Source organism: Chlamydotis macqueenii, chromosome 2 (genome assembly GCF_036417535.1).
Source record: "Chlamydotis macqueenii isolate bChlMac1 chromosome 2, bChlMac1.mat, whole genome shotgun sequence".
Taxonomy (NCBI): Eukaryota; Metazoa; Chordata; class Aves; order Otidiformes; family Otididae; genus Chlamydotis; species Chlamydotis macqueenii.
Genome location: NC_141557.1, coordinates 3,773,041 through 3,800,027, shown reverse-complemented (window position 1 = coordinate 3,800,027; position 26,987 = coordinate 3,773,041). Strand labels below are relative to the sequence as shown.

Here is a 26,987-nt window from a genome sequence, read left to right as displayed (position 1 = left end):
GTCTCTGGAGTGTGGATTAAGTTGTCATTTTTATTTACTACTTGCGGATGTCATCCGCCGCTGGTGAAGCTGAGCGTGAATATCTTACCAGCCTGCACCGGATAACTTTGCTTGTTGCTTCAGTCCGGCTCAGGACAGAAATCCTGTCAAAACTTTCACTCCAATCCATGTGCTGAATGGTACAGAAGTTAAAGAAGCGAAGGTAAAATTCCTGAGGCACTCCTAAAGGCTTTTTAAAGGATTTTAAAAAGCCTCTTAAAAACGGCAGCAGAGATCGAACGCTGTTAAGGGAGGGGAAAAAAAAAAAAGGAAGAAAAAACTTTGGCAGGCATGCAGTGTCTTACATCAATCTAGCAGTCAGCATCTATGTAGATGTTCTTTCCTCCTTTTGTGCAACACCCCTTCCCTCCTACAGACCACCCAATGCCCTATAAATAATCCAAGGACTGTATTTTTTCTCCAGATTTCTCTTCAGAACTCAAAGGAAAAATATCAGGCAAGGGAAGGGAGAGAGGGAGAAGGGAAAGTGAGGAGGGGAGAGAGAAAGAGAGAGGAAAGATGGCTAGTGAATTCAAAAAGAAAATGTTCTGGAGGGCAGTGGTGGCTGAGTTCCTTGCCATGAGCCTTTTTATTTTTATCAGCATTGGCTCAGCTCTGGGCTTTAGCTTCCCAGTGGTGGGCAACAAAACATCAACAAGGTCTCAGGACAATGTGAAGGTGTCCCTGGCTTTTGGGTTATCCATCGCTACCATGGCGCAGAGCGTGGGCCACATCAGTGGTGCCCACCTGAACCCCGCTGTGACCCTCGGCCTCCTGCTGAGCTGCCAGATCAGCATCTTCAAGGCGCTCATGTACATCATTGCCCAGTGCCTGGGGGCGGTGGTGGCCACGGCTATTCTGTCAGGAGTCACCTCTTCTCTCCCAAACAACCTTCTGGGGCTCAATGCGGTAAGTCAAAACTTTTAATTCCTCCTTCATTTTTTTTTTTGAGTAGAAATGTAGCACCTGTAATCTGCTAAAGATGTGTGTGGTGATGGTGACCTCAGGCAGCCCACTGCTTATTGTAGCAGGGGATCCAGTCCTGACTGATGCCAGGGTGGGTCTATAGGGATGGTCCTTCCTCCTTACTCTCTTTCCAGAGATTTAGGACATTGTGGTCATGATCAGTTTTGCTTATGTTCGATTTTGTACATCCAAGTTGCTGAAAGGTGCCTTTTGACACCAATTTAGCATTGAAATCACTGGCAGTGGGATGTTTGAGTTGCTTTCACGGTCCTGAAGGTCTCAGGTAACAGGTTGATTAATGTGCATATACCAATGCTGTTTTCACTTCTGTGAATGTGGTTCAATATCTAATTAATGGTTTGTGTAACCTGATGATGACAGCAATGAAAACCTACGGGAACAGCTAGAGAAACCCTGCCACCAAACGTGTGAGCATTACCTGTTGCATTAGGCAGAGTGCTCAGATCCTGCCTGACACAGAACCCCAGCTGCACTTTCAGTGTGTTCCTCCTTTTGCTGTGCAAAAATAGGAAATCCTTTGTATTCTCGGGTGTGGGCTGGGGAAAGACGGGAGGCAGCTGCGTTTAACAGGGGTGCAGTTTTCAGCCCCCTCCCAGCCGGGTGCTCACAGCTGCTGACCATCACATGCATAAAAACTGCCTGGCTGCACCTCCTCCTCAAAATGTTGGCATTTTACTGTGTTATTGTACCATAATTGGAGCAAAAAGGGTAGATACACTTTTAAATGTGAAATCATCCCACTGTCGGAGGCAGTGCTACAGGCACAGCAGTACACAGAGTACCGTAAATGGAAATTCCCTTCTGGTCACTTATTTCACCAGATTCTGTTAAGAACAAATATTTCACATCTTTTCTATGGCTCCTTTCTTGTAAATTAATCCTGATTGCAATTTGAAATTTGAGATTACCTGAAATCTTATCCCCATTTGAATTTTCAGGGATACTTGGGGCATAAAATTGCAAATACAAATTTTGTCTTTAGAGATCATATATGCAAAAGGATCAAAAAATTAAATGCAAAAATAAAGCACTGCTTTTGCGTGCTGTGCCATTACAGTTAATTAAAAAAAAAATGAGACAGTTTTTGTAAACATAGTAAAATCTGGTACTAAGAAGGTGATTCCTGAGCAGCTTACTGTCATCTACCCTCGTGTTACTCTGCGGGCTCACCACTCACCTCTCTTGAGCTTGGTACCCACAGCTGTTCCATCCTGCCCCAGTTTTGGAAATTTTGATGGGTTAATCTGAAACATTTTGGGGAAGAGGAGTGAATCATTTTATTAACTCCAGAAGGCTCTGGCTGTGTGTGTGATGACATGCGATCTTTTCCTCCGAAACCACGGGCAGGGGGAACTGCTCAACCGCGTGGGACAGGGTATCCGCCCGAGTGGTTTCCTCGAGAGGTCCAACTGCCATCAAACACGGGAGGTCTGGTTTCAGTGGCACTCGTGTTTGGTCTTCCCCATCTGCCTGCCACAAAACGCAGGCAGCTGGCTCCTTCCTCTACCTGGAAGCCCTGAAATTGGCTGTTTGTAAAGGGGGTGTAGATGATAACCCCAAAATCTTCCTGCTTCTCAGTCAGTAACTCTCCAAGCTACAAAGAGCTCTGCACAAGGACATCTGAGAATAGAAGAGCTTATGGGGATAGATGGAAAGATCAGGAAAGATCACTGCAGTTTCTGGTTTTAGTAAGCTTAAGAGACGAGTTCATGAATCTCAAAAATTGCATGCTAGGGTGGAAGCCTTGTTCCCCCCCCAAGGAACACTTCTGGAATACAATCAAGTACATTGCTTTCGAGGCCATAAAATACACTGTGGACAAAATCAGTGCAAGTCTCCATTATAGCAATTTTACAAATCTGGCAACAGTTTCTGTGTGTGAATTAGCATATAAAATAATTCCTAAAAGCTCTGGTCTCAGTCCTTGTCATTCATTGTCAAATACTCTGAATTTTGGTTTTTTATTTTCTATTTCACATCCAGTTGCAAATGTTCTGGCTAGAGGAGCAGTGAGGAGACCTCCTTGGGAATGGGGAGGACAGCAGCTGTTCTCCCTTGCAAGAAAGAACTAGAGAGGAAAGCAAGTCCATTAATTTCCCCCTGACAAGCTTGGACTCTCTGGGGAGCGAGGTGAGGGTTGAGGGGGCAGTTGGGTCTGAGCCCAACGCAGGGGAGCATGGCGGAACGGCTGTCCTTGTGCAGAGCCGGTCACATCAGGGCATATCCTGAAACCACAAACCAGCACCAAGGGCAGGCCATCTCCTTCAGTAAATAGATGATAAGGAGAAGCCACAGAGATTTGCTTTTATGTCACGCTTTTTAGCCTCAGAACAAGGAGGGGAGGGACAGAGCTGGCATCTCTGTCCTTCCTACCCTTCCTGTGGAAAATAAGGTGTAGATTCACTATTGAGAAAAAAAAAAATAGAAAGAAAGGGAGTGCTGTTTGTTAAGACTGGGAAGAGGGCTTGGACATGCATGACTGTGCCCTCTGTTCTGACCCTGCCATGCTCGTGGAGGGGTGTTTTTTACAGGAAAAATGTGGTGGGAGCAGTTTAATGGAGTCAGTGGCTATCCAGTGTCCCCAGTGGTTGTTGGGTGGGATTGCACGCAGGAACACAGATTTGCCCTGCCCAGCTGTAGGTCTTGCACTGAGGGGCCAAATGAGGAACCCATTTCCGTAGGCTCCTCTCCAGTTCACAGAGAAGGAGAGACAGAAAGAGGTATTTCAGCCTCTAGATCTCAAGTTGTCCTCCAGAGACAGACAGCTCTTATGCGACATGATGAGGCTTCAGCCTTGGGAGCCTCTGTATAAATATACAAAATGAAGTGGGACGAATCTGTGCCTTTCTTACTGCCCGAAGGGAAAAAGGGAAACACAAGCAGATGAAGCACAAAAAACAGCCCTGGAAGGTGAAAGGCTGAAGAGAGGGAAGGGTGAATGAAAAAGCAGGATGCTCCTCTAACATGTTCAGTATGAAGGTCTGTTTTATACTAAGACAAGCAGAACAGTTGGATATGAAGAGTTTGATCCAAACTTTACTGAAATCAGTGGAAATATTTTTACTTTGACTGGTTCCGAATAAGACATTCTGGACAATATTCAGAGAGGTATTCAGATTGCCAGATCCTTTTAAGACACTTAACTTCCCATGTATTTTAGAAGTGTTGTGGATGCCAAAGTAAAAACTTTGAGAATTGGAAAAGCTGAAAGAGGAGTATGCAGTGTGTTTGTTGTTCTAAAAATTTGAATATTCTTCCTTACATCATCTTGTATCTTTTTTTTTTTGGCAATTGGATTACTACTTATTTCAAATTTTCATTAAGTAAAACTGTAAGAATAGAGAATATCTGATCCAAAATGCACTCATCTGCCAGCAGAGCTGGCTATTGTCTAGCGAAGACAGATCTGTACTTTGGATAATGGAAGAAACTATTCATCGTGGGCAGTTAATGACCAACAAAGAGCTCAAGCAGGAAAGGCGGGTGAGAGGATACTTCTGTACTCTAAGGTAACACAATATTTGTGGTTCAGCAATTATTATCTTGAGAACTTTTATCAAGATTTTAAAAACACCCTGAGAAAATTTCTTTAGCTTAGGGTTTGTTTTTTGGGTTTGTTTTTTTTTTTGGTTAAAATAATCAGAGTTTGTGAAAAATGCAGACACTGCTTTACAATTTCATAATTTTTGTATTTTGGCATACTGATTAAAGTGCCAGGAAATATGACCCCTAAGTCTTGGGGCTACAATTTGGAAACTATTTGAAAACTCTGCCTTGAAGTTTATGATGAAAGATATTATTTTTAAAGTTATAAGTGGATCAAAAATTGTAGGCAAGGAAAACAGACCTGAAGGTAGTGTTGCTCAGGGTAGATAAAGAGAAAAGAAAAACAACCAAGAATAACAAATAGAAGGCTTTGGTTTTAAAAAAACACTCAGTGGACTGATAAATGTTGTTTATGTAACTGAAGAACTTTCTGGAAAAGCCAGAACAGATCTGTGGTCAGTGGATTCAGAGGTCTGGAGTGTTTTCTTAAGACAGGTGAATAGTCACACAGATACCACTCCTGGAGCGTGGGAAATCACTTGTTGCTGGAATGACCTTTGGATTTCCAGTGTGATTGGCTGTGTCTCTGCCACTGCTGCTCGGTAGAGCATCTCCGAAGTTGGATCAGTTGTGGCAGAAGAATTGGTGCATGTAAGGGTGCAATGTCCTTTGGTGATAAACACACAGCTGCCAACTCCAAATCCTTTCTCAAGGACAAGCAGAAAGGAACCCTTTGCTGTCCTTAATTCTTCATACCAGCTCAGTGTCTGCTACTTTGAGACACCTTCCACCCTCACCAAAGTCACTGCAGAATGAGTCCCCCTTCTGTAAGTAATTCCAGTTAGCTGGGTGGTGGTCCAGCAGCAGCAGAGTAGCTTTGAACCCTTGTGCTGGAGATGGCTTTTTTTTTTCTCTGCTATCTATGTGTTCCACAGCTCCAGTCTTACTTTGCTATGCTGAAGACTGGACAATCTGTCTCCAGGAGGCTGGAGCATAGAGTAAGGCATAGAATGTGTGGATCCTTAGCTTCTGCAGAGGTGTTCTCTTATCTCTAGGACATCGGTGCTGGTGATTTTTTTTTCCCAATAAATTTCCAAGGCACAGAGATCTCTACTGCAAACATGAAATTGCCCCTGCACCAGGAGTTCCCTTTCATAAAACTGAGACCTGCCACACCTTTTAATGGTCTGTGTGGGTCAGTACTGACATTTTTATCCCACTATTCCTCTCTGAATCTTTCCCATCCCCGAGAAAGTTGCCTCAGAGGGAACTGGTAGGAATCACCAGACTCCCCACATTTGGTCCAAACCAGTGCACCAGTGGTGGCCCTCTGACCATGGGGAGTGGGACTTGCATAGTTGGCCTTGATGACTCAGTGTTTCCCTTGAGATTTCCCTCTCTCTTTGTGCCTGCGCCCTGTGAGTCTATTCTCCTCCAACCTCAAATTAAACTAAGTTGGGTTGAGTTGGAAGAACTTCCAAAAACAAAAAAACAAAACCAGCCTGAGAGCTTGACAGTGTGAGTGGACAATTGAGTAAGTGATGCTGCTTTTCCTCTGAGTCAGTATGGAAAATTGCAGTTCCAGAGGTGTCGCTGGATGGGCGAGACATGCAGCTGAGTCCCTGACCTCTAATGAGTATTAAAAATCCTTGGATGCCTTTTCTCGGTGCAGATTATACACTGTATATTTCTCAAGTTTCAACACAGTGAGCTTAATTTTCCTTGTCCCTGCCCTCTGCCCTCCCTGGTTTCGATCCAACATAGGCTTCTCCTGCCAACCTTGCCTGTGCTGGGACATCTGCGTGCTTAAGCACTCGAGCTTCTACAAGGGACCAGAAGTTGCTGCATAGAGTGAACAAAATGGTTCCTGTACATGAGATTAGTCTGAGATTTGTATTTCTTGACAAAGAGTGCCACAACAATAACTCATTATTCAATTTAAATTTTGCAGTCTTTTATGGCATGCCAGCATTGTATTGAATCGCACCAGGCCAGGGAGGTGGAACACAGGAAAGGCACCTGCTCAAACTGGCCGTAGTCTCGGCTGCTTTCTAATATGTTCACACAGTGACAGCAGAAACATCTGGGCTGAGATGTAAACCTGATGGTTATCACCCATCCTCCAGGACATTTGGGGATAATAGGGCTTATAGCTCTAATCCTTATCTCAAATCTCAGAAGTTATTCTTTATTTCCATTTTTACAAAGATTTGTTTAGTGCTTCTGCTATAGCCATGCCTTGAGCTATCGGCGGAGAGCACGCACGGATGCAGCAGCGTGGCCATTTCTGGCACAAGGCAAGGCCCCTCAGTGATCATCCACCTGCAGCCCAGTCTCCTGGTGCTAGAACAGAGAGGTTCAAGTGGCTTTTATATCATCAACTGGATCCACATCCAGAGGATCCAAGGATGAGTGGTGCAGTGTCTGAAAAATGCTCTGCAAGCCTCAGATTAAAGGTCCTGTTACAATAAAAATGATAGAAATTGATCAAAGGGGTGCATAGGGGGTTGTAAAATAATGAGCTACAATGAACCTAAATACATTATTAATGTGGTAGATTGGTTAATATTGTAATTCAAATGGAGTCATGTTGGGATTTTGTAGAGAATACATTTTTTTTCTGTGTTTGACCAGCTGTCCAACTAAGTCAGATTAAGTGTGAAATATAAGGAAATTGATTTTACCACTATCCTTCCTGACTGGTGAATAAGCAATTAAAAGTATTTTCCTTTCCTTAGCTTTCTATGTATTATGCCATATGTATATGGATATTTTATACATATGGGTATACACATGTCCACACATTCTCACACACCAGAAATTGATAGATCAATACGTAGAAAGATTCTTCAGATGAGGTAAACCCCAATTTCATCTCCTAATTTAAATTAACTAGAAATTTGTGGATGTCGATTCTAAATCAAGATCTGACATGGCAAGAACCACAGTTTGATAACAAATGGAAATTTCCACAGCAAACATGAGAATGAATAATATGGATCTCTTCTGATTAAATTGATGCAATGGTAAAAAGTTATTGCAGCAGGGCTCATGTACTTCAGCAGATAATGTGAAATTTCAGGTGGGTCAAGAATAGCATTTCTTTAATCAAAGCATCATAAAAAAATGTCACTATCTGGGCTGTATATAGTTACCTTTAAGAGAAGTTTATCCTTTTTAAAGCAAGGATACTAAACCACATCACAAGTAATAAAGGAAGAAAAAATAGCCCTTGAAAAATTTCCTGTTTGTCTCAAGAGGAAATTGCCTGTTTTCTTTAGAGCAATAGCACATTTTTGCTTATTTGTCCATTCTCTAGCTTAATTGAGAGAATCCAATAATAGAGAGTTCTTTACCTGGTATCACAATTGAAAATGTCAAAGAAATCATCATTCTTAGAAAAAAATCTCTATTCCAGAGTTAGAGAAACCAGTCCAAACTATTTTGCTTGTGTTCAGCTTCATAGATAGCAAACTGTCTGTATGTTATGTGTCTGCATTTCTCAGTTTCTCTATTTCTCTGGCTTTAAACTCTTGTATCTTTATTACAAATAAGCAGATGCAGAGGCACCCTTTTCATTGTGGGCAGACACGGTACCTGGCAAACTGAGACGTCATGGTCTGTGGCTGTGTTCCTCAGTACCCCCAGAATAATATTAATACCAATGTCATGGAGCAAGTGAATGTCTCCTGGAGGTTTTTCTGGCTTGGCTGGGAGCAGTATGTGTCCTGTGTATTTATTAATGTATAACCTGATGGGAAAGTACTGATCTTCCTGACATGCAGAGCCAAAGCTAGTGCTGATGTTTAACTGCTGCAGTTCTGCTGAAGTCCATGAGATCTGAAGCCAAGGCATAGCGTTAACCTGTTAAACCAAATGTACAGGGCCTGACAGGCATCCTGAAGGAATCTCTATAAACAATAGGAGGCCAAAAATGTGTCCTGAAATCTCTGCAAGGAGTTTCTCTTTTGGCATTTGTGGAACAGAAAGGAGCAAAGAAGTCCTCTTATGTACTTTCCTGGTAAAGCTCTGTGCATTCCCTCTCCAGGAACCAGTGAGAGGTACTGCAGAAAACCAAACTTTTCCAGGCTCTTGACACTAATTCTGTGCCAAGTGCACTCAATGAACACTTTCAAAGCAGAGCTGTGGCAAATATATCCTTACACACATACACACAACTTCTCCTGAAGTTAATGATGAGTGTATTCGGACCAAGGAATGAATAAAGACAGGTTTAGTCCCTTTTCCTTCCTTTAATATGACTTTTTGCTTGATGAACAAGATAAACAAAGGAGTTGGAATTGTTCCCCTAAGTCCTGAAATCCATTGCACATATTCGGAGCTGTCTTTTCACTCCATGGAAATGCCAAATCTTCAATGCTCTGCACAAGACTGACTGTATGAACTACCTCCGACTTGGAAAATCTGAAAACTTCAGAGGTTTCCTGGGACTGTTTGTCTAGAAGTATAAAATGAATATTGCTTTGGTGCAATTGCCAACAACCATACTCTGAGGTTTCTGCAAATTCAGCTAGTTATTCCAGTAAGATTCTATTAAGCTTAAAATTCAGATATGCCCAATATTCCTCATTGAAAGACTATCTCCTTCTGGGCTGGCAATACAGGAGATTATAAATAGCTCTGGGGTATAAATGAGTGCTTCAAAAGTGTTTCGGGAAAATGAACTATTTACTTGGGGTTTGCTGGGTAAAGAAAAAAAAAAAAACACACAACTCATCATTCCTCATCCTCTGAATAGAAGTTGTTTATTTCTCAGCAGTAAGATTTAAAAAAAAAAAACAAACCACTTTTCCCCAAAGCAACTTTCCCACAGGCACATAAAAATGTAAAAGTGTAAATGAGACAAATGGTTGTCTCTAACTAGCTACACTAAATGGAAATCCTACAGAGGAATTGACAACTTCTGTCTGTCAGCAGCCTACATGTAAACTTCATGTGCTTTGCTTTATTATAAATGAAACTATCATTCTTCTCTTTAAGGCATACCAGGCTGCTGCAACACAAAGCCCCGGCTCATTTCTCATCAGCCTGAAGATGGGGTGGGAGGAGGGAGGTTAGTTGTGTTCCTGGAGGGTGTCTGCTATCCAAAGAATGGAAAATATGATTTCTACTTTGGGAATTGAACGAATCCCCTTTAGAGCTCTTAAGGCTGTATTTATAGGAAGGATAATCTAGCGCAGGACAATATGTTTTGTCCCTAGGTTCTGCTGAATGCTTCTATTGTTGATATAGGATATGGTCCAAATCTAATTCTTTGCCTCATAAGCAGCTTCTTCTGAGTGTTCCTGTCATATAATTTTAAGCGAAACTCTTTAAATCTTTGTCTGTCTCTACTTCCTAAAGAAATTAGACTTTTGTACTCTCTGAATCTCTAGCACTCAAGCAATTAGTGTAGAAACATCTATTTCAGTCTGATACTGTTAAATAGCAAGGAGAGGATAGAATAACTGTAGTTAAATAACTGGGGATAAAGTCTCTGAATAAAATTTCACTGTGAGTTAAAAGAAGGTTTGTAGCTGTGAAGATCTGAGACAGACTTCCAGCAGAAGAAAGGAATGTTATCAAGAGGGAAGTCTTCAAGTTATTTTCATGAGAGAGCTGGAGCTGAAAGAATGAGAAAAGTCAGACAAAATGACAGGGCAGATTGTAGAAGATGTTTCTGAGGGAAGTAGGGAGATTAATTTTTGAAATTACGTTTGAAGAATATTACATTAAAGAACTTTGTGCAGCTATACATTTAACTGATAGTTAGTTGTATAAAGCAGCAGAATTAGTATTTCCAGCATGGGGAAAGAATGGATGAAGAAGAGAGTGTGAACGATTTAAACTAACACGAAGAGTTTGCCTTATTAAGAAAAATAAGGAAAATCAAAGGAAAAGTTTAAGCTACAGGAAAAAAAAACACAGTAAAAAATCTAGAATTTACTGCCTTTAAGAAAAAGGTCTGCCATGACAGAGATAAGCTAATAATTTTGAATGCTGAAAACAACAGGCCTGGTGCAAGTTGTTAGCTGCTTATTTGAATTCAGCGCACAAGGAAAGAGGTCTGTCTGATATAAAGATATTGTTTATTGCAGCACATCTCCTTAAAATGCTACATTTTGTGTGGATGGGAGAACATAGTTCTCCCAACATGCATGTTAAAAATATTTTAATAAAAGGTAATACATTTATAGTCCGTCCACAACATGTTTCTTATTATGTGCCAGCCATGCTATTGCTGGGGTTCTGCAAAAGCTGCCTTACCTAGGGGATGGCTGGGATATGCAAAGAAGAGAAGTCCCAGCCATCAGTGATGTTGCATGTGTCACTAAATCTGTGGCTTAACTTTTCTAAAAACCATCATCCAGCAGGGCTTGTAGTGAAGTGTTTCATAAGAATGGAGAAAGTTGACATTCCCCTCCTGAAAAATAGACTTCTATATTTCCAATTTTTCAGGAACAATGAGAGGCTAATCCTTGTTATATGAAAGTAAGCTGGACCCTAGAAGTTAGAATCCATGGCTAAAGATTCGTTGTATGAGATGGAGCATAACACCACGTGTTGAAACGACCTTGCATAACAAACTGTCTTATCCATAGGACGGGAAACAGGTTTGAACTTGATATACTTTCACTCCTAATTAGAAAAATATGAAGCCACTAAAGAAGTACACAGTTAGGTTTACCTTGGGCCAGTTTAATTTCCTGTCCCCATTTCTCTTCGGAAAGCAGACAACTAATAAATATCCTGTTCTAAAAAACAAAACGAAAAAGAAAAAAAAAACCAAAAGGAAAGAAAACATACCATTAATTTGCCCACATTATTGCTTGAAGCTGTGGAAGTTAGTCAGCTAAACATGGCAGTTAAGGACACTTCTGAGAAACAAGCTTCTGTAGTTCCTGTCTCCTGTCTGATGTTGTGGAGAAATGGAAGAAATGTGACGGCTACTCACTTCCCAAAAGCAAAAAGCAGGTACTCATCTCAACTCTCAACTCTCTCAACTCTCTCACAATCATGACTAGATAATGATTTTCCACTATTTTTTACCTCAGGCTTAACGGTCTGCATTTGATTACATCACGCGTCTCTCGGCTTACTCACCAGTATGGTTTATACCTATGCAGAGCCTTGACAATGATTGATCCACCAACTGTGGCTCCACTGTCTGCATATGTCACCAGCTGCTTCTAGACATTAACTCAGCTGAGCTACAGCAGGACTAAGGCAATTCTGTCCTAGACCTTCCCACAGGAAGAACCTTTCCAAAGAACCTTTCCCATGAACTGAGGTCTCGTATGATAATTCAGGTTGGAAGAGACCTCAGGAGGTCTCTGGTCCAACCTCTTGCTCAAAGCAGAGTCAGCACTGAATTCAAGCCATGTTGCTCAGGAGCAGCAGTAGCTTTACCAGATAAATCTAATTTTTGAATCGAGGGTAGGTATTCTACCTCATCCCTATTCCCAGTAATGCAAAGCAAAGGGGTTCAGCATGCCTCAAGTTCTTCTTTAGCTTCCAAACAGTTGCAGCTCAGGAGTTTTCTGAATGAGATGCAATTGCTATGAATTTACTGAATTTCAGTGTATTTTTCTTCCACAAACTTCTTCAGATTCACTGTGAACTCAGACAAAAATGTTAACAGTGGGATTCAGCTCACAGAAGGATACACCTCACTTGGGGTGTCACGTAGGCTTGTTGTCTGAGTGCTATTACAGTCAAGGGAGAATTACTTAGTGTGAGCTAAGGCAGCCAAGATTGATTCAGCTGATCAGATACATGGTGTCTACACATAATTGTCAGATCTTGCTGATGATGTGACCCACTTCCTGGGTATGCTTCTGGTGCTTCTCTTGTCGAAATAGTGACTCAGAAATGAAGTTCAGTGGGAAAATTCATATGAACAAAAAAGGAGAAGTCTGGATTTGCTCCCATGGTGTGGGAAATTGTGTTGGAGATTAATATGGTCTTGTGTGTTTTGTTTCAAACCCTTAGAGCTTATTTGGTTCCTTAACGCACTGAATCTGCTCTTCAAGCCTCACAGGTCTGAAGCTTGAGAAGCCTAGGGAGTTACTATGCTGACATTTTTTCTGTTGCCTTAATGAACATCACCTAAAATGCAGAACATGTGAGAGTTATTGGACTGAGATGAGAAGAGATCAGAGATTTCCCTGCAGATACATCAAGGGCAAATTCACTGGCAGCCCACATTCCCTGCCCACGTACCTTGCTGTGACCACTGGCGTGCAGCCTACCAGTGCTGAAGAAAGTCATTGCAGTGTGGGTACAGATCACTCGAAAAGGACCCCTTCACCCCAACTCTGCAGTAGAGGTGACTGTGGCTTATGTTTCAATGCATTATTCTGTCTCTTTAAGAAGCAGAGATATGGTCAACTTATATTCTGGATATTCTCAGTAGCAAAATGGTAGATGTTAAGACCAGTGGTTGATTTTTGCCTTTATTTTATTGACAGCCTGAGGTAATCAGGTCTCTCTAATGTACAGAACTAGTTCCTACTATATCCAGATTAAGTTTTAGAGAGCCTTGAAGCTTCAGGAGTCAAGTATTCTACAACAGTTCAAGCTTTCCTTAAAAAAACCTGAACATAAGGAAAACAGAATGAAAGGGTAACCAGTTCATGTTGGTTACGCCTATCTGGTTCTGTTAAGAGCTTAAACCAGCAGATTCAAAAGATGCAAAATGTTTCATATTGCATTGTTTACTGAGTAACGGTTGCAAATGCACTGTGACCAAGGATAATACAAATAAATATAAATATAAATATAAATATAAATATAAATATAAATATAAATATAAATATAAATATAAATATAAATATAAATATAAATGTATATTTTAACTTGCTACTGGGAAATTCACCTCCCATGCTTTATCTGGGACGTGGTTAAGGGTGGTGAAGGTTCACACCGATCCGTGTGTTCCTGTACCCTGGATGGTTTAGGCTGCTGCTGTAGTGACACTATAGCTCTGACATGTAGGCAAATAACAAATATCTGTGATACTGCACTTATATACTGCAGGTCCACAGACCACAGTGAAGCAGAACATTCAAGTTTTGCCTTGGTTTTCCTTGGTTTGCTTCCTTTTGGAACATGGCCCAGTGTCCTTGCTCTCACAGTGGAATATTACAACCCTGGCAGGCTGCGTAAAATTACATGCTAGAGGAAAGGAAAAGGTTTCCTATGACATTTCCAGGTTTTCTTTGATTCCACACAGCCCATCAGTAAGTGTTGATTAGCAGGGAGAATGATGTCAAGCTACGTCAGCTGTAGGATGTGTTTTCCTAGAGGGAAAGGAAGAATATTATTTCCGCCTGTCAAATATAAGTATTATCACAGGTTTTAAAAGCATGCTTTTGCTCTTGTGGTCTTTTTCCTTTTATAGAAGCCCTTCAAGTGAAGGGAAAGACTAATGGTAGGTCAGTCTTTAGTTATTTGAAATGCCAAGGCTTCGTCAAATACTAACATCAGTGCATCAGATCTCAGATCTAGATTCTCTGAGTTTTAACAGCTGCATTATGATAGAAGAGAATTTAGTTTCTTATCCACTTCTAGACACACGTGCCTATCACTCACTTATTTGCCAATACTCTTGCCTGTTAAGTTTGACCATTTGACCTTCCAAATGTGAGACAGAATTTTCCAGAGAGTCTATAGTTCAGATTATAGGTTGTTGAGAGCCACATACCCTACTGTCTCTTCAGCCAAAAAAAAAAAAAAAGTGATTATTTTTTAAAGGAAATTACAAAAATAATAGAATATTAATTTAGTGATATATCAGGCATTCAGCATGAATTTCTGGATCATGTAATTTTCACTCTTTTTCTATATATTTATGTCAAACTTTTATTTATCATATGTAAGTGTTATTAATTCTGAAGGTTTCATTAACTAATTTCAGTTTCTACTGTATGGATGCCAAAGGAACCAAAATGCCCACCATTTCAACTAGAATTCCCTTCTATCTTTGGATAAACTTCTTTTAACTCAAAGGACATCAGTCCTGCGTATTAAAGAATAAGATGTTAAAATATATTATTAATGTTTCTAGTTGGCAAGTCTCTGAAAAAAATATATTTTCAATGTTTTTAATGTAGCTACTCAGATTTATGCTGTTTGAAGACTCAGCTGTTTTTCTTCAGTGGTTAGGAACTGGATATTATGCTGCTTTTTACAGAGGTGAAACAAGAAAAGTGAATAGCAAAGGTGGAAAGTGAAAGAGTTCAGCTAAACTTTGTTAAGTTTTAAGGTTATTAAAATGTTAGTTTTGGGGAAGTTAGGGCATAAAACCACAAAAAAATAGATTCAAAGCATGATTTCACACAGTATCATTGCTCTGGATGGGTCACAATAACATTTAATTATGTTGTGGTTGAGTATGACCTAGTGATTTTTAATGTAGAGGCTGTGACAGATGGGATAACCTACTGACAGCACTATTATGGAGCATGAGTTTTGCAGACTTCACTTCCTATTCTGAGTATCCAAGCTCGTGTTTCATTCTGTCTGAGCAATGTAGTGACTTGTGCTTAACACCAAGTTATTCAACTCAGATACAGGCTTAACTAAGATAGCACTGAATACAGCAATTAGAAGCAGAAATCAAAACTTGTTTTAACATTGAATATTAAAATCCATATTATAATATTTGAAATTAGGACCATAGTTTCTTGTCAAGTTTCTTGTCAAGCTTCTAACAGCGCCCCTGAAATATGACAGCATTTCTATTTTACAATGTTCATTTATGTGAATTACTGTGGTTTGGATACATTCTACAGCATTCACATCAATAAGATACTCTACTGATTTCACAATTAATAGCATGACTGAAATATCTATGTCTCCCAGTGTGAGTTTTTCTAGAGCATCTGCTTTACTTCACTAGGAAATTGAAACACTTCCCCCATCAACCCGTTAGGATTCTTGAATTGTGGACTTTTTTTTTTCTGACTCCCAAAGAAATCAAGTGGATTTCAGTTCAAGTCTAAGCCACCTGAAAGTAGCCTACATGTGAGGTGGCTAAGCTCTTGTCTTAGTCAAACAAGATCTAGTCAATATGAAATGAAAGACTGAGCTATTCCATTGACTCTTAAATGATCACCTACATTTTATTAGACCAATGGATCTCATCTCCACTGGTTATGTTCATTATCTATCCAAGTTAGAGACACACTGCCTAAACATTGGCATCTAGAGCCATTTTAAATACCTTTGGTCTTCTATAGAACTTGTGTCACGTATAGCAGTCCCACATGAACACTGTAAATAGCTGAGGGTATTTCAAATGGCATTAGAAACGTATTTTCAGGCAATTAAATAGCACTATAGATGTCTCAATATTCATGTAGAAATCTGTCCATGGGGCCAGCATTTTGCAGGACATTGTCCACATGAAGTCCCTGTTCTGAAGAGTTCATACTGAATTACAGAAAATGAGTAGTGTCAGGAGAAGAGAAGATTTATGTGACTTGTCAATGGCAGAGATAGATACTTTCTACCCAGAGCTCTGCACCTTTCTTACTGTCTATTTGTCTCTTCCTCCTCCTGCCTCTGTTTGCCTGTTTGCTGTTAAAGGCAAGCCACGCAATGTTTAACCACAGCATCCTCATTCTCGGAAGCAATGAATAAATGTCTTAAGGCACCACAGTTCACTTGTATGGGTAAACTGTACTGAAGATAAATCTCTGGGTCATTTGTTTCTCACACGTAGACCGGTTACAATCGCGTAGTGCCTAGTGGTTGAGCATTCACTTGGCTGGATGTAGCAGCTATGTTACATCACCAGCAAAAGCTGGTTATGCCTAGACTTGAGTACAGTAGTGACTGTTTCAAAACTGATTTGTGTTCACTTTTTTCCCTTCTCTTTTTTTTTTTTTTTCTTCCCCATTGAGTAAAAGCAACCTGGGGAGAGAATAGCTGTGCAGATTTGTGTAATACCACAAAAATTGATTCCACAAAATTTTGTTGTACTGGTTGAAGTCAGATAGGAACAGCAAGTGATATTTTCCTTCTTGTCCCCACGCAGCTTTCAGAGGGAATCAATGCAGGCCAAGGACTAGGCATCGAAATCATTGCTACCTTCCAGCTTGTGTTGTGTGTCCTTGCCACCACAGACCGGAGAAGGAATGATGTTTCGGGATCAGCACCTTTGGCCATTGGTCTCTCCGTTGCCCTGGGACATCTCCTTGCCGTAAGTTTTACCTCTCACAGTTTATATTTGCTAAGTCACACCTCAGGATGGGCCAGTGAAGGCAGGAGGATGATGGGCAGATGATTCCTCTTCACAGACTGACCTTTTTTCTGCAACATGCGTGGACCTTATTTCTTGGGCCGTGTGGCTGTGGCAATAAGTGATAAGGTTGCACATCTGGAAGGAGTCACTGCAGTAGGACCTGTTATCCTGGTGGGACAGGACAGGCACATGGCAAACAGTCTTTCTCCCTTTTTTTAAAGAAGAGCAGGTGGGATGATTGAAGCTGTTGTGGGCATCTGAACCTGCTGCAGGCTGCCTCTTGCTCTCCTGTGTAATGAAGATGCCACATGTGCATCAGTGCCTCACCACTGGTTCTCTCTCCTCCTCCTAGATTGATTACACCGGTTGTGGAATCAACCCAGCCAGATCTTTTGGCTCAGCGCTGATTGCCAACAACTTTGAAAATCACTGGGTAAGTTGAATAAATTTGTTTAGCTTAGAAGAGACTCTGCATACACATAATCTACACAATCAGAAACATTTAAACACGTATCATTAGCACCAAGTCAGTGAGTTGCCATTTCTGTTTAATTTAACAAAGAATAATCTCCTTTTGCTCCTGATGAGCCTCAGGAGATCTCAAAGCCCTTAAGCTGAGTGTCTATGTTCAAAGTCATATAGTAGATTGTCTTTGGCTGTTTCCCTTTATTTTTAGTTATTTCAACTATTTTAAATGTTAAAGCCCCATTAGGCAGAATCCTATACTGAGTACATTTATTGTTGAAATTGAATTTATCAAGTGCTACTGCCTAATCTGGTAAGATCTAATTTAGGAAGGTTCTTAAGCAAGTTTATAAACTGAAATGGATCATCCTATATTTGGAAGCTAATAAAATGTTTGTCTTCTTAAAGTTAAATGTCTGCTTATGTGCTTACATGGTTAAGTGTTCTGGAAACACTATAAATTTTAGATTATTCCCTGTGGTTAAATGCGGTTAAAATGAGGAACTTCATGACAATTTACTTGTTTCACTAAGGCTCAATAAAGAAGGTTGAAATGGAAGACCTAAATGAGCATGTGTCCTTGAACGTTTAAAATACAGCTTGTTCCAACTCTCCTACTCATGATTTTGACAACCAGTGGCGTAGCTATTCATGGAAATTTAGTGGTAGAACTTTGAGATATGAAAATTTTGGATACAGATGCAATTTTAATCTAAAGGGTAAAATACAAAAGGAGGACACTGGGGAAATTTTGCCACTACCTGCCACTTAAACACTTCTATTGGGATACTAAGGTAATGTAAGCTAGTAGCTAATATTTTCAGAATTTCATAGAAAAATTATTTCCTTTGTACAGAGAGAAGGAGACAGTGGTAATAATTGGTATTAAACCACTGATATTGCTGAATAAAAGAAAACATATTTTCACACTCAGGAATTCCTTGGCCATCCAAATCCCTCAAAATCATCTTTTATTTCTAATAAAACCTACCTGCCTACTAAATACTTCTATTACTTCTCCCTCCAAACTTTCCTTACATTAAGTGACTAGACCAGTACAAATACAACAATATCACTAACTAAATAGCAATTAGTAGCAAATTAAGTCACTAATTAGGTCCTTGCTAAGTATTACTTTCTAATTCACCTATCGCTGAAAGCTAGTGGGAGAATGGGATCTAATGCCCTTACTGCTTTTAGAAATTGTGCCTCCCTGCCAAATCTATCTGGAGTAACAGAGATGTTTTACTGGTAGATACCTGATTTTAAATATCAGAACTTAACAACATAGTCACAATTGTTAAACTCTGGGTATATTGTCAATTCATGATGAGAAATTCCTGGTTTCTTGACATGTGGTTAAGTAAATATTCACATGATAGACTGTAATTTTAATGTTTTCACTGTAAACTTTGTGGTGAAAATCCTTCAAAACGGCTTCAAATGTAGTAATACCTGATGCATTAACTGGGCATGGAACTGTGTTTCAGATCTTCTGGGTTGGCCCAGTCATTGGAGGAGCAAGTGCTGCCCTGATTTACGACTTCGTCCTGGCTCCCAGAAGCAGCGACCTGACTGACCGCGTGAAGGTGTGGACCAGTGGCCAAGTGGAAGAGTATGATCTGGAAGGAGATGATATGAACTCCCGGGTTGAAATGAAGCCAAAATAAAGAAGGACAAGAAAAAAAAAAAAAAAAGCACATTGGTTTCCGAAGATTTTATCAGTGTTATAGACTCTTTGTAAACCAGCAAGCAGTACTTTGGTTTTTAATTCAATATAGTTTTCCATTTTTTTCCCACAATCTTAATAGCATTTTTATATCTGGAGTTTTTCAATTACAAAGTCTTCAGGCCACTGAAGACACTTTTATGTGAGCTAAATACATTGAGCTGAAATTTAACCCTTCCCTCACCAACACCAAATTTTCTGGTGCATTTAGTGTGGGTGGTTCTCCTAGCACATCACTCAGTAATGATAAGTAGTTCAAATGAGCAATCTGTTTGCTGAAAGAATGGATTTTGAGGACAGAGAACCATCTGTACCAATAATGGGAGCCTTATACCGGAAAAAGTATTTATACAAATATGCAAGGCTGGTATCTAATGCCAGCAGAGCATGTGAAAGACTATCTCAAACTATTTCCCAAAAGCATCTTTTGGAAGGAAAGGCCACTAAAAATTACTTGTTATGTAGAATTAACCATAATTTTCTAAATGATTTATAATCTCTGAGAAAAAGGACCAGAAAAGTTACGCAGGGCAAGAATCTCCAGACTCCCAGGATCCATTTAGGTTTTCTAGTGTTTAGTTTTCCCTGGACCTGCACCCAGCTTATTATGAGGAGAGAGAATATATAACAAAAATGTGTATATATATATATTAATTCTGGGGAAGTAAGAACTAGAAGTCAAATTGGAGAGTAGTAATAACAACGGCAACAAGAACAACACGGTGCCAATATATAAACAGGATCTGATTATACCTGACTACTCTGCTTTCATTCATCTTAGGTAAATTAACTGTATGTTTTAAAACAAACTGGGAAAAAAAAAAAGGCCCCTTTCTTCCTGACCCCATTTTAATAGCCAGTGTTGTGACATTCAGGGACAATGAATAGATATACACACAGTATATTTTCTAATGAGGGACAAATACATACCTGTGTGTAAGTAAATTTTGGGGGTCATTGCTTTGTGTTTTTTTTTTTATATATATATATATATATATAATGTTTATATATATGTTTTATACAGAAAGCCTAGTATACTGTTTTGTAAGAAAATAAGAGCATAAGACAAGTGGAAAAAATTGCAGCAGTGCTTAGCAAAATAAATTACACTGGAAATGTAAAGAAAATTAACACTCTAAACAACATGGAAGACTATTTTCTGTTTTCATTTTTGTTTGTGTGCTACTTACAATTTCCCGAGTAACCCAAGACATTAGCTGGTCTTACCTACTAACTACAGAATATAGTTAAAGCAGATACATGCTGATATACTTGTTCTGCACTGAACAGGTTTACATCAGAAAAGAGGCCCAGAGGAACCTACATAAAAAGCTGCACACTTTGCCATTCAGACAAACACCCCAGAGGTAATATAATGAATGTCTCCTCTTAGAGAGGCAGTGTGGACATGGGAATTGAGAGAGATTTGACATGGGAATCCATATAACTTGCATCGTTTCATCAAGTTAAGCAGATGTACAATGGAAAAAAAAATGCCAGCAGATTGAAACAGAATATATTTTGTCTTTCTTGTCTACATTTGGTGTACTATCTCGTGTATTGTCTATGTACATACAGCATGATTGGATTTTGGGGTGGTTTAAAAATAAACAAAATCTGTTGTGCTAATACAGGAAAAGTCCATGATTCTTGATTTTTAATTTGCATTGCAACACAACAGAAATTCATGTTTTATACCGTTTTTCGGGTGCCAACCTATAAGACACAGACAATTTCTACTTTTCAATTATTGACTACTCCTTTGATTTGATGCTAGCCTTTGGGGAAAGGAACCTTCTTTCTTTGTATGACAGGCAAAGCAGGCCCTCACCTGGAAGAAAACTCTATCTAAATTATACTTAGAAATGAAGCAGGATACCACGACCTTGTGCCCACTTCCCAGAACCTTTCTTCAACTTTATTTGCTAGTATCCTAGTGCATCCATTGACCTCCTGCAAAGAGCAGTATCTTGGCCTATTTTCTACTCTTTGAAGTCCGAAACTTTGAGGACAAGCAATACTGCCTTTCCGTTTGGTGTGTAGTAGGATTACATCATGATAGGTGCTCTCGCTGCTGCTTATGGTCACCACAGTAGTAAACAGAATAGGTGAAAGACGTACAATAGCCATTTCACTAGTGAAGAAACAAAATCAGGTCAAAGTAAATGAAGTGTGATTTGTTGGTGTATCTATTCACAGTGATAATGTTTAAACAATTTACAGTAAAGCTCCTGGAAATTTAGTGCAAGCATATTTTAACAGAATTCCAGGCTTAAACCCCTCCCTTCTTCTTAAAGAAGGAAAAGCTTAGTAGTACATTTAAAGTGCTTGTGTAGTGCTTAGATCCTGAGCATTTCTAAACAATGCAAGGCCACAGATGATAATGGTCTCGCCATTCCTGGATGAAAGGTTTTTCTTTGTCCTAGACAAGCACACTTAAAAGTTATCAGCATCTCATTAAAATGTTTGGAAGATACCAAGCAAAGGAATCAAAAGTATAAAGCAGCAGATATTAAAACCCGCTAGTGAGAGCCAAGTGGGCGAATGTATTTACATGTGATCACCCAGAAACTCACCAAAATCTCCCTGACATCAAGAGGAAGCCTGGAACACAGTTATTTAAAACAGCTCCCATGATATATGCAGCAAGAGTTCCTCACCGATGGACAAATAGACTGTGTCCATGCCCTGGTGATTTCCAGGGAGAAACCTCTGTATTTATCACACGTTCTAACAAGAAAAGGTGATAAAGGGTAGATGCTTTCATAGATTATCTAGGGACCACCTGCCACAGTAGCTACTGTGTTGGGTAGCCCACAGCATAACAAATGCCCACAGAGAGTGGCATGATGATAATAAATGAAAAAGCACAGGGGAATGTTCTCAAGTACAGGACCAAACTTCTCAGTGCCTTTGTCGGTCATCCCAACTAGCATTCTCCTAAAGATTTCCTGGGCAAAGCTGAGCAATGCAAAAACGATCCACTCTCTTTTGTCATCCCAGGGATAGACAGCATCAGCAGTGCAGATGTACTCACTCTGTGGTTTAGACAGCTGCTGAAGTAGCATCTGGTTTTTGCATGCACCAGTGCAAGACAATTTAGAAGAAGCTTGAACATGGTGTTTTGAATTAGACCTCAGAGGAACCCCTGACGCTCCATTGGTTCTATGGACAATCTAAGGAGATATGGGTCCTAGCTACAGTCATCTATCTTTAGAAGTAAATACGTGCTCTGCCTCCCCATTGTAATGTGGTAATTTAATTTTAGATTTCATCTTGCTCGACTCTACATAGACTTTTAACACAGGCAAGGAAAGAAAGGTGATTGAAACATAACATAATGACAGCCAATAAGCCAGGAAGCTTCCATTGTCTTTCCATATCCACCAGCTGCACCAGTCACAATTCACAGCTTAATGTTTTTAAAAATTAAAATAACACAATAATACTAATAAAGAGTTTCTCATAGTATTTCAATGTTTTCCCTCCTTTTACCCAGCTGAACTTTGGACGTGCCAAGAGTCACACAATAAAATTATATTAAGAATATGGCTGTTATGATTCTGTTGAACACCGGGCTCTGGTAAACATCTGTGTCAAGAATGGTTCTGGGTTTCATTTTAGTCAAGCCTGATGTCCTTGAAAGGATCATATTTTTTCTATATAAGTTGTCTAATATTACAGAAATCACTTAGTCCATAATTTCTTCTGGGGGCAAATGTGTCTTTTTATAAACTTTTCAAAGGTGAATTGTAAAATTAAGTCTCTCTTTAAATAGATTCATTAATAGTTAGACATTAGTTATCTATGAGATCACATTGCTTTATGTTCTTGAAATAATATGCCATGTAGGGTTGTGAATAATACACATCATAGAATCATAAAATCATAGAAGAATCATAGAATGGTTTGGGTTGGAAAAAACCTTTTAATGTCATCTAGTCCAATCCCCTTGCAGGGAGCTGGGAAGGCACAGTTGACTTCAAGATTCCCTTGTGTTGTTGGACAAATCTAATATGATCAGAAATACAAAGGAAGTTAACACTGAATTCTGATTTGACCACAACAGAACTTTGCTTAATTCTTATTCTCACTGAAGCCACAGTCATTATTATTTATTTTGGGAAAGTAGAATTTGACGCCAACAATTTATTACTAGATAAAACCCTAACTTACCACCATATCAGTTATTTATTTCTGCGTGTCTTTGCTTCTGAGTAAAACTTTCTAGGGACCTGTGCTCCTGACCACTTCCATGTAACCATGGATGTCTGCTTATGGCCATTTGTGTTCTTCTACACCCTGTCTAATCCTGCAGGGAGAGATGGGCAGGTGACAGCGATTGGCAGAACCAGTTAGCTACCTCAGCTGTCATCGTCTTCTGATGTGGACATCAGCCCTATTGCCTGTAATACTGCGATAAATTACTCTACACTTCAGAATTTGGTAAAGAAGTTGAGCACAAAGTAAACACAGGAATGAGGAAAGGATGGGGGGAAGTGACAGAGGACATGAAAGGCAACCGATTTGTGGATTTTATCAGCACTCAAAAGGATTCATTCTCCTTTCACCTTGGTTGAACTACCTACCCTACTGCCCTTGAGCCATGCCTGTTTAAATGAAAGATCTTCAACTTTTTCAGTCATTGGTATGACATTTATAGATGTCGATAAAAAAGAACCCCAGAAACTCAATACACTCCCCTTTTCATGATCTCCTGAACTTCCTGACCTGTAATGCTCTAAAATTTGCCATGAATTGCCCTCATTGTGCCATTTCCTCTGTTTTGTTTCTATTCTTGTCTTAGGGCAGGAATTAAGAAACTTGTGGAAAATGTGGTGATACTATTTGCCCATTTTTGTAGCATTTCTAGAAACTTCTTTCCCTTTCTCTTCTTTTCCTTTACACTAAATTTTCTAGGTCCTGAGAAGGACTACTAACAGTTAAAGGTAGTTAATTTCTTCTCCCTTTAGCCTGTGGTCAGTTTCCCTTTTTAAAGGGTGTATCCTTACTCCTAGACAAAAACGTCGAGGCACCTCTATTAATTCTTTTTCTTTTTTTTTTTTTTGACATTGAAAACAAACAAAACAATGTTCCTTGGAAGCATGGGAGTCAAATAGAAATTCTTGGCAAAAAGTGGCTGCTAAGTGCAATTGCTGGAAACAGTTACATTTTTTCCTTTTTTTTTTTTTTTTTTCCTGAAAAGTAGAAGGAGCACTTGCAAGTAGCAATCTGTCCAAAAGACGGATATGACTAAAAAACTACCAGCTGCAGCACACACTTGCTTTCCCTTGGGGATCTCAAATTTTTTCTTGTTTCACCATTTCACGTTATTACTTAATCAAGAAGAACCTGGTGTGAACTAAAGGGGAGTGGGGGAATTTATGAGCCTACCCAATTTTACACTCTGTCGTTGCTGAGCGGGTAGAGAGGTCACTTGTACTGAGACCGTGTTTTCTGTCTTGAACCCAGATCTGATTTACTCAAAAATATTTTAGCACTGTTCAAGGAGTGAAAGAAGGGCTAAGTTATATTCCTGGCTTTACCGTGGTTTGCATTGTCATGGTAGTGTAGCGGTTTTTGTGATACTAGGGAGTGGACACTAGCACTTTGATGTCTGCTATAAGAGATCTGATCTCAGCTGCGGCTGCTCATTAGCCAGGCATGACAGTGGATCTCAAACAATTATTCCAATCTGTGAGAGATGGAAAGAAAGATCTATGATGTGCCAACTTAACACATTACCTTTGTCTCCAAGCAGCACTAACCTGTACACTGCTGGTGGAGAAGCCTGGAAAGTCCTACCAGAAATGTGCGTTATGCAGTGAGACTGGTTTTTGTAGGTCTTATTACTTATTACATGTTAACCCATTTCTGTCAATCTTCAAAGTCTACTTCAATGAGTCTGTCTTAGTACAGGTTGTTGATGAAGGAGACATGAACTCACTGACTGAGATTTCTTTACCAGAGGTATGTATTTTGGTTCTATGGTAAGTTTGGTTTTCATTCTTGTAATTGCTGAGACTGATGTACACCTCTTTGCATTGGGCTTTGTCTACTGAATGGAGAGAAAATGCTTTATTAATCATGACTTTTAGGTAAAAGACTGGAAGGAATGTGAAAGTTGTACTTCACCACTGAAAAAATACTAAGAAAACACCTGCTTTTGTGATTGTCAAGAAAATTCTTGCCATATGCTGTTGGGGGTGTTAGCCAAAGATGACCCTGTGCATTGTATTTGGAAGAAAAACTTATTATCTAAGCTGTTCCTTAAAACAAAACAAAAAAAAACTAAAACAAAACAAAAACCACTCCAAAACACACTGCTCCAAATGTGTCACTCCAAGCGCTGAATTAGGTCCTTCTCATCTCCTTCACCAGATAGGATGTGTCAGAACTCAGGCTGGAATCACCTGCGTCACAAGCAGCTTTCTACACCCCAGGCAGCCCCTGAAACACTGTCCCTCACCAATGCATTGTTTCCCACCTCAGGCCTGCCCCAGATGTTCTTTTTCTCCTAGAGGTCTACATCTGTTCTTTTAGAGTAAATCTACTCTAACTAACAAAGACTAACACGTGCTGTCTAGCACTGTCCTGCTACTGCCCAGACTCTTTTAATTGCTGGTAGGCACAACTTGACTCCGTTCCACGTAATGCAGGTCAGAAGGTAGGACGTGCCTAGGTTGTCCCAAACATGCAGTTTGGATGAAGCCGTCTTGGACTGAGAGGAGAAGAGTTTAGCTGTGTTGTTGTAAATCATACCATACTACTTGCCCTTGGGCCTAGCAGAAAGGCACCGAACAATTTTATTTACTAATACAAACATACCCTGAAGTAACTGAATATTTCTTGGGGATATTTTTAGGATGGAATTACTCACTCTCAGTTGTCATCTTTCTCTGTCCAGCGGGTACATGGAAATGAGATTTTAGAAAACTAAAATCAAACAAGGTGAATGACACCTTTGGTAAGAGCCTTGGTCTTCTTCACAGGGCTCGAGTGCAATCTGGCAATGCCTGTTGTCTGAGAACTTAGAGAAATGGCTGATTTCTGACTCCTGGCTGAGCTTTGGCAGGAGTGGAGCTGTGGATCTCTTTGTAACTTGAACTTTAGGCTTTGAGGGACCTTAAACACAACCTAGGTTCTGTATAGACACTTAAGTGATTTAGGCACTTCAGATTTGCCTGTTCAAATTATGTTTATGTCCTCTTCTCAAGTACTTTGGCTTATCACGTGAGGACTTTTCACATGACTTTTCAAGTACTTTGTGCTTCCATTGCATCTGACCTTTTGTCAAAACATTCAGAGTGGTTAATTATTATGCTAAGGTTTTCACTGTATGAACAATAATGTCTTTCTTTCCTTAAAGGATTGTTTGTCCAATTAGTCAGTTTTGCCCAATATTGTTAAGAAGCCTTGACTCTGGCTTCTTGATAAATAATAGCTGTTTCCTGAACCCATTCAAACATTGAAATCATTGTTAAATTTTAATAATGGCCTCAGAAATACTGTAGGGTTTCACCAGTGCACATTTATTCCAAATATAAGTCAGGGTAAATGGTTTAAATGGTGCCTAGTTCTATGGGCTTAGCTTAATAAATTAATTTGAGTGTTTTGCATGCATAAAGAAAATGAAATAGAAATGGAAGAGCTGCAAGGCCTGCAGATTTAGTTAATTGGCAATGTATGGATTTTAATGATAGCTGAGGTATGGAAAACACGGTGGGATCATGCACTGTTGTGGTAGGCACACTGTGCTAAGCTAGATTCTCAGAGTAGAATATGACTTCCATGTGACTCAGTAAAAAATGTGTATGTGTAGGTGTATAAAAGTTTATGCATGTGGTTTTACATATGGAAAAGCATATATGTGGGACAGAGTTATATAAACTTATTAATGAGTCTATGTGGAACACACTTTTCCAACTCATTTTATCCTAGGAAAGATGTAACACAATTCTTGAGTGAGTT

The 26,987-nt window shown here is 39.7% G+C and overlaps 1 protein-coding gene across 1 annotated transcript; it reads left to right on the top strand.

Moving 5' to 3' along the window:
• The first annotated feature begins 424 nt into the window (after window positions 1-424).
• On the top strand, window positions 425-20,647 carry AQP1 (aquaporin 1 (Colton blood group)). Its single transcript, XM_086741732.1, has 4 exons — window positions 425-948; window positions 16,616-16,780; window positions 17,175-17,255; window positions 18,778-20,647. The coding sequence occupies exons 1-4, from the start codon at window positions 559-561 to the stop codon at window positions 18,955-18,957; spliced, it is 816 nt and encodes a 271-aa protein (XP_086597858.1). The 5' UTR covers window positions 425-558; the 3' UTR covers window positions 18,958-20,647.
• Window positions 20,648-26,987: the final 6,340 nt, after the last annotated feature.